General features: G+C 31.8%; 1 protein-coding gene across 15 annotated transcripts in view; it reads left to right on the plus strand.

The window, feature by feature from the left end:
• Window positions 1-13,994, plus strand: part of Nek1 (NIMA related kinase 1) — a 149,127-nt gene that overhangs the window by 16,109 nt on the left and 119,024 nt on the right. For all 15 annotated transcript variants that reach the window (XR_004517877.1, XM_010629848.3, XM_033765447.1 and 12 more), the window contains 7 exons: window positions 2,053-2,150; window positions 2,992-3,075; window positions 5,151-5,218; window positions 5,347-5,433; window positions 6,402-6,456; window positions 8,952-9,152; window positions 12,748-12,808. Coding sequence is in view for 14 of the 15 variants with exons in the window: in XM_010629848.3 (XP_010628150.1) it covers window positions 2,053-2,150; window positions 2,992-3,075; window positions 5,151-5,218; window positions 5,347-5,433; window positions 6,402-6,456; window positions 8,952-9,152; window positions 12,748-12,808 (654 nt within the window). In the remaining variant the exon portion in view is untranslated. The remainder of the gene's footprint in view (window positions 1-2,052; window positions 2,151-2,991; window positions 3,076-5,150; window positions 5,219-5,346; window positions 5,434-6,401; window positions 6,457-8,951; window positions 9,153-12,747; window positions 12,809-13,994) is intronic.

Genomic DNA, 13,994 nt, shown 5'->3' on the forward strand with positions numbered 1-13,994 from the left:
TGGGATTATAGGTGTGTACTGCCTCACCTAGCATGAATCTGTTGTTTTACTCAAATGAATATTTTTCAGAAGTCACCCTTTAGAATTACCTTGATCTTATTGGCCCAGTGTGAGCCAGATAACTACCTCTAACTGTGGTGAAAAATAAGAATCAGACCATGTAGGTATTTTTCAGCTTTTAAATTGAGTAGTGAAGGCAAAAAAATATCAGAACTAGCCAACCAGTGGGCTGGGGATCTGCAGAGTGACAGAGCCCTTGCCTAGAATTCATGAGACCCTATGTTCGACCCCCAGGACTGGGGGTGGAAAATTTAGTGAGGCGTGGTGGTGCAGGCCAGCACTCAGGAGGCTGGGGCAGGAGTATTGCTTTAAGATCAAGGCCACACTGGGCTATCTAGTGAGTTTAAGACTAGCCTGAACTATATAGTGAGACCTTGTCTCAAAAACCAAATCAAAACAAAACCCCCAACCCCCCCCCAATTAGCCAATTAGCAGTGCATACTTTGCTGAGCAATTATAACATATTCCCATTATTATTTTTCTATTAAACTCTTAATTATTCTCTTACTCTGCAATATTTAAGCAGTGGAATATGTTACTGAGTTCATATACTAAAGCTCAAATATTTTGCTCCTAGAATTGCTTCTCTACCCCTTTATTGGGACCTATTTAACTTATCTCTTCTCTGCCCTCTTTTCTTTCCCTCCCCATCCTCCCCTCTGTCTGTCTTTGTCTCTCTCTCTCTCTCTCTCTCTCTCTCACACACACACACACACACACACACACACCACATACACACACTTTTTTTAAATCCTTTGATGGTTTTATTTTTTGATAACCTATATATGGTACAAAATTCAAATGTTATAGAACAGTGAAAAATTTGTCATCTGTCTTTGAGACATCTTTGTCCCTTTTGTGGAATTAATCTCTTTTACCATTGTCTTATGTTTCTTTGAGAATTAGTCTAAGCATTAATAAGCATACATGAATGATAGCATACTATATTGACATTTTTGTTTCTTATACTATGTTACTAATAACATTTGATATATAATAACATCGTGTTCAGGTTTTTTTTAATTGTAGTATTCTACATATATATTTAGATGACTTTTCCATATGAGTTACAAAGAGTCATGCAGTTTTACATTGACTTAATCATTTAAGTTCTTAATCCTAACTCTACACTGAAAGTGGTATATTAAAAGAGGTTATGTAGACACAAACAAGAACGTTGCCACAAAGTATAAAAAATAAGTATAGCTAGAAATAAGGCTATAGCATAGATAGTAAGGAAGTAACAAGTAGGAAAATTTTGAGTTGTGATAGTTTCACTAGTAAGTAAGTAGTGGCTCAGTAAATGTTAGAGGTGATATAGGCCACCCTACATTACATGAAAAAAAGTAGGAGGTGGAAAAAATGATTGTTTCTTATTCTTTCTACTCAGGGGAAGAGCATTAAAGTTCCCTCTCTGTGAATTGAGATAAAAGGTGAATAAGGGAGTGTCCAATCTTTATGTTAATTCATGTATCACATACAGTTTTAGCAAAGTAAATGAAATAAAGCTCTAGGAGGGTAGTATTTATGTCTTGTCTGCATCGCAGCTTTTACGAATTAGTAACAGATTTAAGTGGCTAAACCAAAACTGAAAATGAATGGTCAGGTGGAAACTAAGATGACCCGTCTCTGACAAAGAAATTTTTCTATTGAATGAAATCATGTGTATCTATTTGCATTTTGTCTATATTCTAAAGATGTTGTATGAACATCACTCTCCAATAGGATGGTGTATTCTTGGTAGAAAAAGAATTAATGATGGCAGTGCCTACAACTGAAGTCATAGAGACTTGTATAGACACTATTCCTTGACTTTACACCCTAGTTGTTTTTTTTAAATAAGTCTTATTTTATCTAATCCCCCCCAGTTGCTTTAAGTGTGGCTCTATTTTTGTTGTTAACACTGGTTTTTAATAAACTTTTAAGTATCTTTAATTTAGCTTGTTTTTGATATGCCTTTTAAAAACTGAAATATAACTTTTATATTTTTAGAAGATGGCTCTCTCTACATAGTGATGGATTACTGTGAAGGAGGAGATCTGTTTAAACGAATAAATGCTCAAAAAGGAGTTTTGTTTCAAGAGGATCAGGTAAGTAGTACGTAGGAGCTTGATTCCTACCTATTATAATTCAAAGTGTGACTGTTTAGGTATGTATTTATTTTTAACTACAAATGCTGTTGATTACTGGAGGAGTCTGTGATTGTAACCAATGTCTTGATTGGCACCACCTTTGTTCAGTTCATCTTTTTCAGTCTGTAATAATATATTGTTAAGTGTGTAATATATGTTATATCCTATGTATATAAAACAATAACAATTGTAACTGGTTAATTATTGTATATACTGTCAGTTCAGCTTATACTAGCAGAGCATATCTTCCTAAAATGTAGCTTTTCTAGATAACTCCAGCTTTGGAAGCCTTGAATAGGCAGCTGCATTAAATCTAGTATCTATTTTGATTTCAAGGATGTCTAAAGTACCTTACCTTAGTCTTATTTCTTCTATTATTCCCTAAATCTACATCAATTTTATCTCTCTCTGTCTAGTCACATAGTACCTTACATTGTGCATGTAGCATAAGTTTACCCAGCCTTCTTGATGGATGTTTGATATATTTGCATTTCCAGTCTTTTGCTGTTGTCTGAAATAAAATCAGTATAGTTAAGAACAAAGAAAATCATGTTTCTTTGGGGTCAGTTGCGATTTCAATTTGGGATAACATTTTAGATTTAATATGTCTTCTGTACATTCTGTATGTCAGTTGGTTTGAATACGTACCTACTGTTACTGTCCATACGATAAAAATAAATTATTTTCAATTATTTACTTGTCCTCAACCTCTAATGTTGCTGAATCCTTTTAGTGGTCAAAGAAAGACTTGTGAAATGTAAATTTTAAAAGATATAATAGATCTAGTTTTTCTACCTAGATTTTGGACTGGTTTGTACAGATATGTTTGGCCCTGAAACATGTACATGACAGAAAAATTCTTCATCGAGATATAAAGTCACAGGTATGTTTATTCTGTCACTAATAACATAAGTGGATCAGGACATGGAGCTTATACTGATTGGGCCACAAATTTTTGAGCTCAAATCAGGTTCCATAAGATTATCTGTCTGCTCCCGTCATTGTTCTGTCTTCACTCTAACCTTAGAAATACTCTTCATCTGGGTTCTGTTAGATCTCCTGCTTGCTTTTCATATTATCTTCTTTCTTAATTCATTTTCCTTGCGATGAACAAAATGTAAAAAGTGGATATGTGAAAGGTAGATTTTTTTTTGAGATTTTTACATGTCTGGAGGTGATTTTATTCCACTTTCTCTCATTATTGATAATTTTGATATAAACTTCTAGGTAGGAAATAGTTCTACAAAATTTTGAAGATATTGCTCATTTGTCTTTTGTCTTTTAGTGTTGCTATTCAGAAATTTAAAGCTATTATGATTCCTTGTCCTTGTTTCTTTTCTCTGGAAAACTTTAGGATATTGTTTTTGTTCCATTTGTTCTAAAATTTTAGTGTTTTTCATTGGTGAAGCTGAGCTGTTCTTTATGCTGTGCATTTTTGGTATGGAAATGTTCTAAAAATTGTTTAGCTATATTTTTTAAAATATTGATTTCTTACTACTTTACGGTATTCTAGCTTTTCATCTTAGACATACTCAGAGCTTCTTAATCTATCCCAAGTATTTTCTTTGTTCTTTCATATTTATCTGTTTATCTTTCTCTGTCAAATTTTAGGTGAATTTCTCAATTCTAGGTTAATTCATGCTCCAAATGAACTAATTTCTCTCTCTTTTTTTTTATTTTTTTTTTTTTTTTTTTTTTTTTTGCCTCCAAATGAACATCCCTCTTTTTGAGAGATCTAACCTGGGCTCTCAAGTGCTATATCCCTATAGGGATATAAGGAGGCTGTATCCCACTAGGCCATCTCCCAACTTCTAGATCTCTTTTTAATTTTCTGTAATCCACTGCTCATCCCATCTGTTTACTCTTTCATTATAATTTTTCTCTGTAAAGTTTCTAGTTGGGTTTTCTTTTTTGTGTGTGTGTGTGTGTGTATGTGTGTGTACACACACACATATATATATTGGGGTAAATGCTTTTAATTATTATTATTTTTTTTAATTATTTTTTTTGTTGTTGTTGTTTTTTGAGACAGAGTCTCACTATGTAGTTCTGACTGACCTGGAACTCATTATGTAGCCCAGGCTGGTCTCGAACTCACAGTGATCCTCCTGCCTCAGCCTCCCAAGTACTGCGATTACAGGCATGTGCCACCATGCCCGGCCTCTTTTTAATTATTTTTGGGAGGTACCCAGCATTTATTATTGGTTGATTTCTTGATGATAGCTATTCTTTCTGGAGTGGCATGGAATCAGCATTGTTTTAATTTGCATCTCAGATGACCAGTGATGTTGAACATTTTTTCATGTGTTTGATTGCTGTTTCTACTTCTTCATCTGAGAAGTATCTATTCATTTCAGATGCCCATTTTTGGATTGGATTTACTTTCTATCTTTATGGATTTGTATTTGGACATTTTATTTAAATGGAACTCATACAATATGTGCTTTTTACCTAATTTTGAGTTTAATTATTTATCTTTTTATTGTTGAGTTGTAAGAAATCTCTGATTTTTGGATACAAATCCCTTTTCAAGATATGTGATTTGCAAATATTTCCTTCTAGTCTGTGGGTTATTTGTTTACTTTCTTGGTGGTGTCATTTGATGCACAAAAGTTTTTTGGTCTTGGTGAAGTCAATTTATTTTTCTTTGTTTTTACTTTTGGTATCATATCTATGAAACCATTGCTTACTCCAAAGGCATGAAAATTTCTTCCTATTCACTTCTGGGGCTTTTATAGTTTTAGCTCTTTTATTTGGGACTAAAATCCATTTTAAGTATGTTTTATGTATGGTGTGTGGTAGGGGACTACATTTTTTTTTTCTTCTGCATGTGGACATCCATTTGTTCCAGCATTGTTTTTGAACCACATTAATTTTTATTTTAAAAAATCATCAACTCAGAAGATGAATGGACTGTAACAATATTTCTGGGTTTTTCTTTAATTTTGTTTTTTACAGAACATATTTCTAACCAAAGATGGGACAGTACAACTTGGAGATTTTGGAATTGCTAGAGTTCTTAATAGGTAACATGTCAATTTTAAAGTTTCTTTTGATAAATTTTCAGTGAAATGTCTATGATGATATACATGTGATAATTTATTAAATCTTTAAATATATCAAAATTTTCTAATAATTTTTGTTCTTATTATAGTACTGTAGAGCTGGCTCGAACTTGCATAGGAACCCCATACTACTTGTCACCTGAAATCTGTGAAAACAAGCCTTATAATAATAAAAGGTATTAAAAGTGATATTCATTATATGATTTATTTCAAGAATTACTTTTTGATTTGTATTATTCTTGAGAATAATATTTTAAAAATCAGAAATACATATATGTAAACATATAAATTTTTTTAATATGAGGGGAATTGTATAAAAGCAACTTCACTTTCTTGCTGAAGGAGCTATAGAAGGAATCACTTAAATTATAATTGGAAATAGAGTGCTTTCATTGTTTTTTTCTTTTTGTAACAGTTCTATTCAATCATAGCTAACATTTATTGAATACTTACTAAATCCCAGGCACTGTTTGAATCTTTCTTTACAAAGAACCCAACTTCAGAGTGAGTTAGACTAACTTCTTTGAAATTCTACATCGTAGCAAATGGTGGAGTCAGTATCCAAAGTAGACATTTGGTTCCAAAGCCCATATTCCTAGTCACTAAGCTGTACTGGTTCTAAGAGAGTAGTGTGTTGGTGGGAATAGCAATTCTGCTATTGAATTCCAGTCACTTGTTATTTCCTGTCCTTCTTTCTGATTGAAAAGTGCAACGAAGAAATATTGGTTAGTTTGTTCTTGTAGGTTTCTTTCATATTTAATTTTAGTAAATTGTATTTTTTCATGTCAATTAAAATAGTATTTTCCTTCTGTAGTTGTCAAAATGGTGGTGCTTTACAAATAATTAAATAAAGTAGTTTGACTTTTATATACGAATAATTGAAATGTACATGAAATTTTTGTATTTTAAAAAATATTTTCTTTAATGAAATTTTAAGTAATTACTTAGGCAACCATTATTTTTCTAATCTGGAACAACTGCTTTTGTCAATTAATGATGATTGAAATTTTAAGTTTTAAAGGAAGTGCTTTATGAATCACAGATTTTTCCCAAGCATTTCTATGCTGCTTATATTTCCTTTAAATGAAAAAAATTTTAAAGTATATTTTGATGATAAGAGATTTTTCATTTTTGTCTTTTCTAGTGACATTTGGGCTCTGGGATGTGTCCTTTATGAAATGTGTACACTTAAACATGCAGTAAGTAAAAATATCTAAAACCTTTTAAAAATTGTGTCATCTTTCAGATGACCTTTTTATACTACAAATTTTTCTCTTGTCAGTTTTTAAATTTATTTTTTAAAATATAAATCTAAATTGATGTACCTTTAATATGTATTCACCTTATATACTGCTGTTACAATATGAATTTCATACTTTTAATGAAAAATTATTTCTATTAATAGAATAAAATTTGTCCTCTTCCTGGTGACAAATTCATTTACTGTGAATTTAATGTTTTTATGAACATTTTTTATTAGTCTCACTTTAGCATGTTCTCTCAAAACATTAAAATTATTTGAGTTTGGAATTGAAATTACCTAGAGAACTTTGCTCAACATATTCATCAAGGGATTTTTATTAATGCCTTTTTTTTTTTAAACAGGGTCTCACTATTTAGTTCAGGCTAGACTTGAACTCACTCTGTAGTCCAGGCTGGCCTTAAACTCTCAGCAGTCCTCTGCTTCAGCCTCCCAAGTGCTGAAATTACAGGTGTGAGCCACCACCCCTGAGCATTTTATGAATTTAAATACTCCTTCATAATATTTATTTATTTTTTGGTACCGGGCATTAAACTCTGGTCTTTGCACTTGCAAGGCAGGCCACCGAACCACTGAGCTAAATCCCCGGCCCCTCCTTCATAATATTTATTTTTGAGACTTTTTGAAATAGCATAAAACACATGAAAGATGGAGAGTTCTTGTCCAAAAGAGGTTAATTTTAATCACTTTTCATTCAAAATCTTTTTAAAGTATGTTTCCCCTACTGATTAAACAATAGTATATGTTCGTTACTCAAAATTTCAGAAAACACACAAAAAATAAAGAAGTATATGACTATCATAAGCTGTTCTTTCAGTCAGTAATGAGTACTGATAACACTTTGTTGTTTCCCTCTAGGCTTTATGCTAGATTAATTTATAAAGTAAATTCTGTGTTTTTTTCCCCCAAAAGTTAGTTTATTCTTTTGTAAGCAGTTTTTATAGTCTCTTTTTATTACTTGATATTTTTCAGAGTCTGTTTTACTTTATTATTCTTTTTAATGGCTGCATAGACTTCTATATTGTTTTAAATTTTCTTTTTCTTTTTTTTGAGTAGTATTTTTCAGATATGGATTTGAAAGAATTGGTCAGTTTTTCTGTGACAGTTATTTTAGATTTTTTAAACCATTGTAGGTTTGTTCAAATCTTTCATGTATTTTGATTTTTTATTGTTTCTGTATTTTGGAATTGTTTACTCTGAAGAGGACATATGAAACTAAGTGTTCGCCAGTCTTTATTTATATGAAGAGCTGGTTTGTTGGAGAAAAGAATGGAGAACCATATCTTTTCTGTATTTATTCATTTAGGTGCCGGGGATCAAACTCAGGACCTCGTGCTTACAAGACAGGCAGTGGCACCACTGAGCTAAATCCCCAGGCCTCTTTTCTGTATTTAGGATTCCTTTTTAGGTATACATACATATCTTTGAGTTTGAATTTACTTAAATTTTTATAAATTTAAGATATTTTAAATGTGCCAGGAGAGCTTAACATTTAATAGAATTCTTTTATAATTGGTATTGCATTTTATTTTCTTAATATGTATATTAACATATCAACATTACACAATTATTATTTTAGTAGAGATGCCAAAAGCTTAATTTGCCTTCTTTCAAAATAAAGTGTTCCTTAGATTTTCAAGTACCCCACTTCTGTTTTCTTTTTACTTCACTTAGAGTTTGTGTTGTGTTTAATCCTAAAATAAATATTCCATTTAACTTGTATTGCATTTTGGAATGTTTGCCAAATTGCTGATTCTATAGCTTTGGAGAATATCCTTCATAAAACTCATGAACATTGCCTAAGAGGAAAATAGGTCATAGTTTTATTTATTATATTTTGCTCAGATGCTTTGGATTTTGTAGTTAATTCATTTAACTTATATTCCATTTTGGAATGTTTGCTACATTGCTGATTCTATAGCTTTGGAGAATATCATTCATAAAACTCATAACATTGCCTAAGAGGAAAGTAGTTCCATAGTTTTATTTATTATATTTTGCTCAGATACTTTGAATTTTATAGTTAATTTCTTATTTTAGTTTTGACATCAGAGACACAGGCAGACCTTAAATGTTGTTAATGTTTTTCCTCCTTAGTGATTCATCCTTTGGCCTTACTTTTTCTACCACTAAGGCATTGTCTTTTACCACCTCCATTATTGTCATGCTTTATTTCATCTCTTAGCCCTTTGAATAAGTAAATTACTCTTAAAGTAAGTTACAATATTTTATTTTTTGAGGAATAATATCCTGTTTAAAATACATTCACAGATAACCAAGTAAACTTTGCTCCAGAGTACATGGGCTGATTACATTATTTGAAAGGTTATTTTTCTATTATGTATTAATAGAAATATCACTTTCTCATTGTTGATATTTCCAGTTTCAATTTCAATATGTTTCATGTGTGTTGGTTTATTTTCTTGATTTTAGTTTGAAGCTGGCAATATGAAAAACCTGGTATTGAAGATAATATCTGGATCTTTTCCACCTGTATCTTTGCATTACTCCTATGATCTCCGCAGTTTGCTTTCTCAGTTATTTAAAAGAAATCCTAGGGATAGACCATCAGTCAACTCCATATTGGAGAAGGGTTTTATAGCCAAACGCATTGAAAAGTTTCTCTCACCTCAGGTATGTTTTTAAAAGTTTTGTCAGTAAAATTAAGTAGTAGGTTTATGGTGTTTACATAGGACATGCTCTCATCAGATCCTTGGGAAGTAGGATGCCTTTTTCAAACTATGTCACAAACATGTTCTTTTACATCTTATTTAACTCTATTTCCTTTCATGTCCTTTCCAGTTTTGCATCATTCTTCTGTACCTTGGGTTGCTAACTGTAAAATTACTTAAGCATTTTGTGTTTTACTTTCCTTACCTGTAAGTAGTAAATATACCTGTAAATATGTCTGTATACTGAGAGGTTGTTATAAGAATTAAAAGTGAATGTGCACATAAAATGCTTATTTTTATCATGTACATGCTGAAAATATTTCATCTATATTAAATATCCTATTATACTATATATATCAACATAACTTACATGATGATAATTATATTCTCCTTGATGGAAAATAATTGGTTTTTAGGCATTATATGTATATGTGGTAGATTATTGACTCATATGATTTTTCCTCTAGTACTTAAATGTTAGTGCATAGTATTTGTTGAGTCGAATTGAATTTTAATTTGACAGGTGTTAATATCAGTCAATATCAAATGAACTGGTATCAGTTATTCATAAAAATGTGATCATCTGAAATTTAAATTATTTTACTTTTCTTGTTTAGTGTGGATTTTGTTAAATAATTATTCTGCAAGTAAGCTATCTAGGAAAATCATATTTGTATTACTTATAAATATGCTTTTTTTTTTTAACTAAGTGGGAAAAGAGAATAAATTTTCCTCTTTTTTCAAGAGAAATGAGTTCTGATACAAAGAATATTCATGTTGTAACGGTGGAGCAGACAACCACAAGGCAAAAAATAAAACCTGAATCAGAGATGAGCCTTTCCCACTGGGACTCCTGGGTTCTACTGTAACAATCTCTGGCTTAACAGAATATCTTTCTGGATACTGTTCAGAAAAAAGAGATGTGGATTTAACTGTTAATTCCAATGAATGCATTAGTAAGCAAGAAAGCCTGTTAAAATTTGTAGACTAAAGGTTACTTGTATAGAACATAGCAACAACTTCTGAAATGTCGGTGTCTTACAAGACTTCTTTGTTATAAATATTTGCAAGGACAGTTTTATGATGTACTGGACTGCTGTCTTTTGGCAACTACTAGAGAAGAAACAGTGACTTCTTTTAATCTTGCTGAAGTTTCTTCCATACAGTTAGTACATGCAGTTAGTACATATTATTCCATACAGTTAGTACAAATTATTCACATGCATGTTAGTACGTGCAATCTAAGGCCGAAGGAGTAAAATACAACTAGTTAGTGATGAAAGGAAAATGTTAAGGACTGGAACACCTATGGGGAAAAAGGGGCAGATTATGATTATTAACAAATGGAATAGTTGACATATAATGGAGTATTACATGTTTATTATTTTCAGTGACCCACCTTGTTAGTTATATCACTTAGATCTCACTTTTCAATGAAATTTTTTGTTTGTTCTGTATATTTTGCTTTCTCGTATTGTATCATTTGTTCATTATTCAGATAAGAAGATTTGTGACCCTTTTTGGAGGGAGTCAGGGTCTCACTATTGTTCAAGATAGTCTTGAACTTCTTAAGTTCAAATGTTCTTTCATACTTCAGCCTTGCCACATGCAACACCTAACTGATGCATTGTTTCTTTCTTTCTTTTCTGTTCCTTTTTTTTTTTTTTTTTTTTTTTTTTTTTTGGTGGTACCAGGGATTGAATTTGGGACCTTGTTCTTTCCAGGCAGGCATGGCACCACTGAGCTACATCCCTGGCCCTATCTGATACATTCTTAAGGCTTTAATTTCTAAACAGTTTATGAGTTTTACTGTATATGAACTATTGTTTCCAAGTATTGCTATAATGCTTTCTACAATTTTTATTTTTAAAATTTCTCTCAATGCCATTAGCCAAGGTTGATGACAAGTTCTCTGTCTTGTGGATACTGGCAACTTCTTCCTGGATATGGCTTGACAAAATCATAGATAACTTCTGACTAATTAGGAATTAGTAGAAGTTGTTCAATAAAACAACTTTGTGATGATGAAAATGTTCCACATACATTGTCCACTATCATAGCTATTGACCACATGTGGTTGTTGAGCACTTAAAATGTGGCTGAGAAGTTTAATTTTTAATTATATTGATGATAAATTTTCATACTAATAGCCACATAGGAGTAGTGGCTGTTATCTCAGAGAGTAGATGATAGAGATTCTAGGATCATTATAGATTCTACACCCCATCATTTTGAGAGTATTATTACATTGTTCATACTGGCTTTGACCTCATGTGTCCTAGCCTAACCTAAACTTGGGGCGATCCTTCTGCTTCAGCCTTCTCAGTGCTGGGATTATAGGCATATGCCACCACACTGAGTTTCCACACCCCATCTCTTAATTCACGAGAGCATTTGTAAAGGAGAAAGGACTCATATTTATTTTTTTTAATTTTATTTTAAAATTTTATTTATTTATTTATTTTTTGGTACCGGGGATAGAACTCGGGTCCTTGTGCTTGCAAGGCAGGCCACAGAACCACTGAGCCAAATCCCCTGCAGGACTCATACTCAAACAATGGGAAAAATTATTCAATTATGCGGCAAGTGAAATTATGAAACACCCATTTTCTTCCAAGAAAAAGAAAACATTTGTTTAGAAGAGAAAAGACATTCACATATTTCTGAATTGCCTGTAAAACAGACTTTCAATTATCCTATTTTACAGTGGTTCTCAAAATTTAGCACACATCAAAATCTCCTAGAGAGCTTTTCTAGGTTCTACAACAATCTTTTACTTCTATAATTCTCGTGTAGAGCCTGATAATTTACATGTTTAGTAAGTCCAAGTGATACTGATACTATAGGTTTGAAAATTCAAAACTACTGCTATAGGAAATTCTCAGCAGGAAAGACTCATCTCTGATTAAGGTTTTCTGCTTTGTGAGTTGTCACCTACTGTTACTATAGGAATATTCTCTCTATCAGGACTTACTTCTCTTGAAAAAAGGTGAAATTCATTTTTTGTTCCCTTTTACATGCAGTTAGAAGTAAGCTTACTTTGATTTAAATCTTTCTTGGTAACATAGTTCTTCACTAAAATAATGGAGTAAGAAAAGAAAATTTCTTGCAGAAAATATAAATGATTTTTGCTTTTCAAAATATGCTGACAAGTGGTGGAATCTTTATAATCATGTTAAACTACTAGCATTTTGAAGAGCATGAGTGTAGACTCACTGGAGATTCGGAGGTGATGCACAGTAAAGTTGCAATAATTAAGAGCTTATTTTGAGAGTTTCTTTTGATAAGTGGTTCTTGAATAGTTTTGAAGTAAAATGAGGGCTAGAGATGCACAGAATGTAAAGATTATTTCACATAGGTACTTTATTATATTGCCGAGATATGGAACAGATAAACAGTGTGTGGGAGCAAAGATTATTAGATTAATTCTAGGAAGAAGTCTCTGTAGAAGTAATAAAAATAAATTGGTAAAACCAAAAGTGATTAATAGTTAGGTTTTTTTATTTTGGAAATTTAATCTTTTCTTTTCTCTCTCTCTCCCTCTTTTTTAATCTAAGCTTTTTGCAGAAGAATTTTGTCTAAAAACTTTTTCAAAGTGTGGAGCACAGCCTATGCCAGGTAAATGAAATATAATATGAGACTTTTCATGTATTTTCAATAACTAAGACTAATTTTACTAGAAATTTGTATAAATAAGAGATAGTACATTGGTATGATTGTAGGCTACGTTTAGCCGAGGAAATACACCTTAAATTACTTATGATATGTGGCAATATGTAACAGTTTTTGATAAATTAATAATAAAATGTCTCCTTGTCTGTCATATTTAAAGAAAATCTGTTTTGAAATCTTTGTCATATGCTTAACTGGTATTTTGATAATACTACAAAATTTAGATATAAATATTTCTGTAAAATATTTTTCTTTGAGAAATACTTTATATTCTAAAATTTTCTAAAAGTAAATTATTGTGAAGTCAAGCAGTTTATTAAGGGTGAGGTTTTTTTTTTTTAAACTATGACCATTGTCAGAATACCTGTAGGATTATGGATGTGGTTAAATGATTTATTATTCCCACACCTATATCTGTGTGAGAGGGAAACTATTTTGTTCTGCATAGAATGAATTCAGAATGGATTTCTGAAGTCATTGGAAGTTATTTAAGATGTGAGAAGTATATTAATTTTCAAACATAATGCTTGGCATGTTTTATTCCATTTTGAGTTTGATTAAATTAATAAAAATACCATACTATAAAAATGAGTTGATGTTCACTGAAAGTGGTGTGGCATTGTGTTCACAGAAGGGCCAGCTATATTCAGTCCTTAAAATTAAAAAAAATTTTTTCAATACTGGGCATTGAGTTTAAGTCCTCATCCAAGGGCTCTACCTGTTAGCTGTATGTCTAGTTCCAATTAACCCTTTTTACAGACCTTTATAAAGACCCTCTATAAAAACTTTTCATGTGCAGATACTGTTGCTTTCCAGGAGATTAATTCACTCTTATAAACAAAGAGACTGAAGCTGGATGTGGTGGTACACACCTATAATCTCAAGTTAATTGAGAGAGTGGGGCAGGAAGACCACAAGTGCAAGGTCAGCCTGGGCAATGTAACCAGTCCATGTCTTAAAATAAAATAAATAAAAATGTGGGATGTAGTTCAGTACTCCATAGCTTCAATCCTTACTCCTGGAAAAGGGGAAGGGGTTGGGGCCGGGGATTTAGCTCAGTGGTTCCGCCACCTGCCTTGTGAGCACAAGGTCCCAATTTCGAACTTTGGTACCAAAAAAAAAAAAAAAAAAG

Source organism: Fukomys damarensis, unplaced genomic scaffold (genome assembly GCF_012274545.1).
Source record: "Fukomys damarensis isolate Sample0158 unplaced genomic scaffold, DMR_v1.0_HiC HiC_scaffold_18, whole genome shotgun sequence".
NCBI lineage: Eukaryota > Metazoa > Chordata > Mammalia > Rodentia > Bathyergidae > Fukomys > Fukomys damarensis.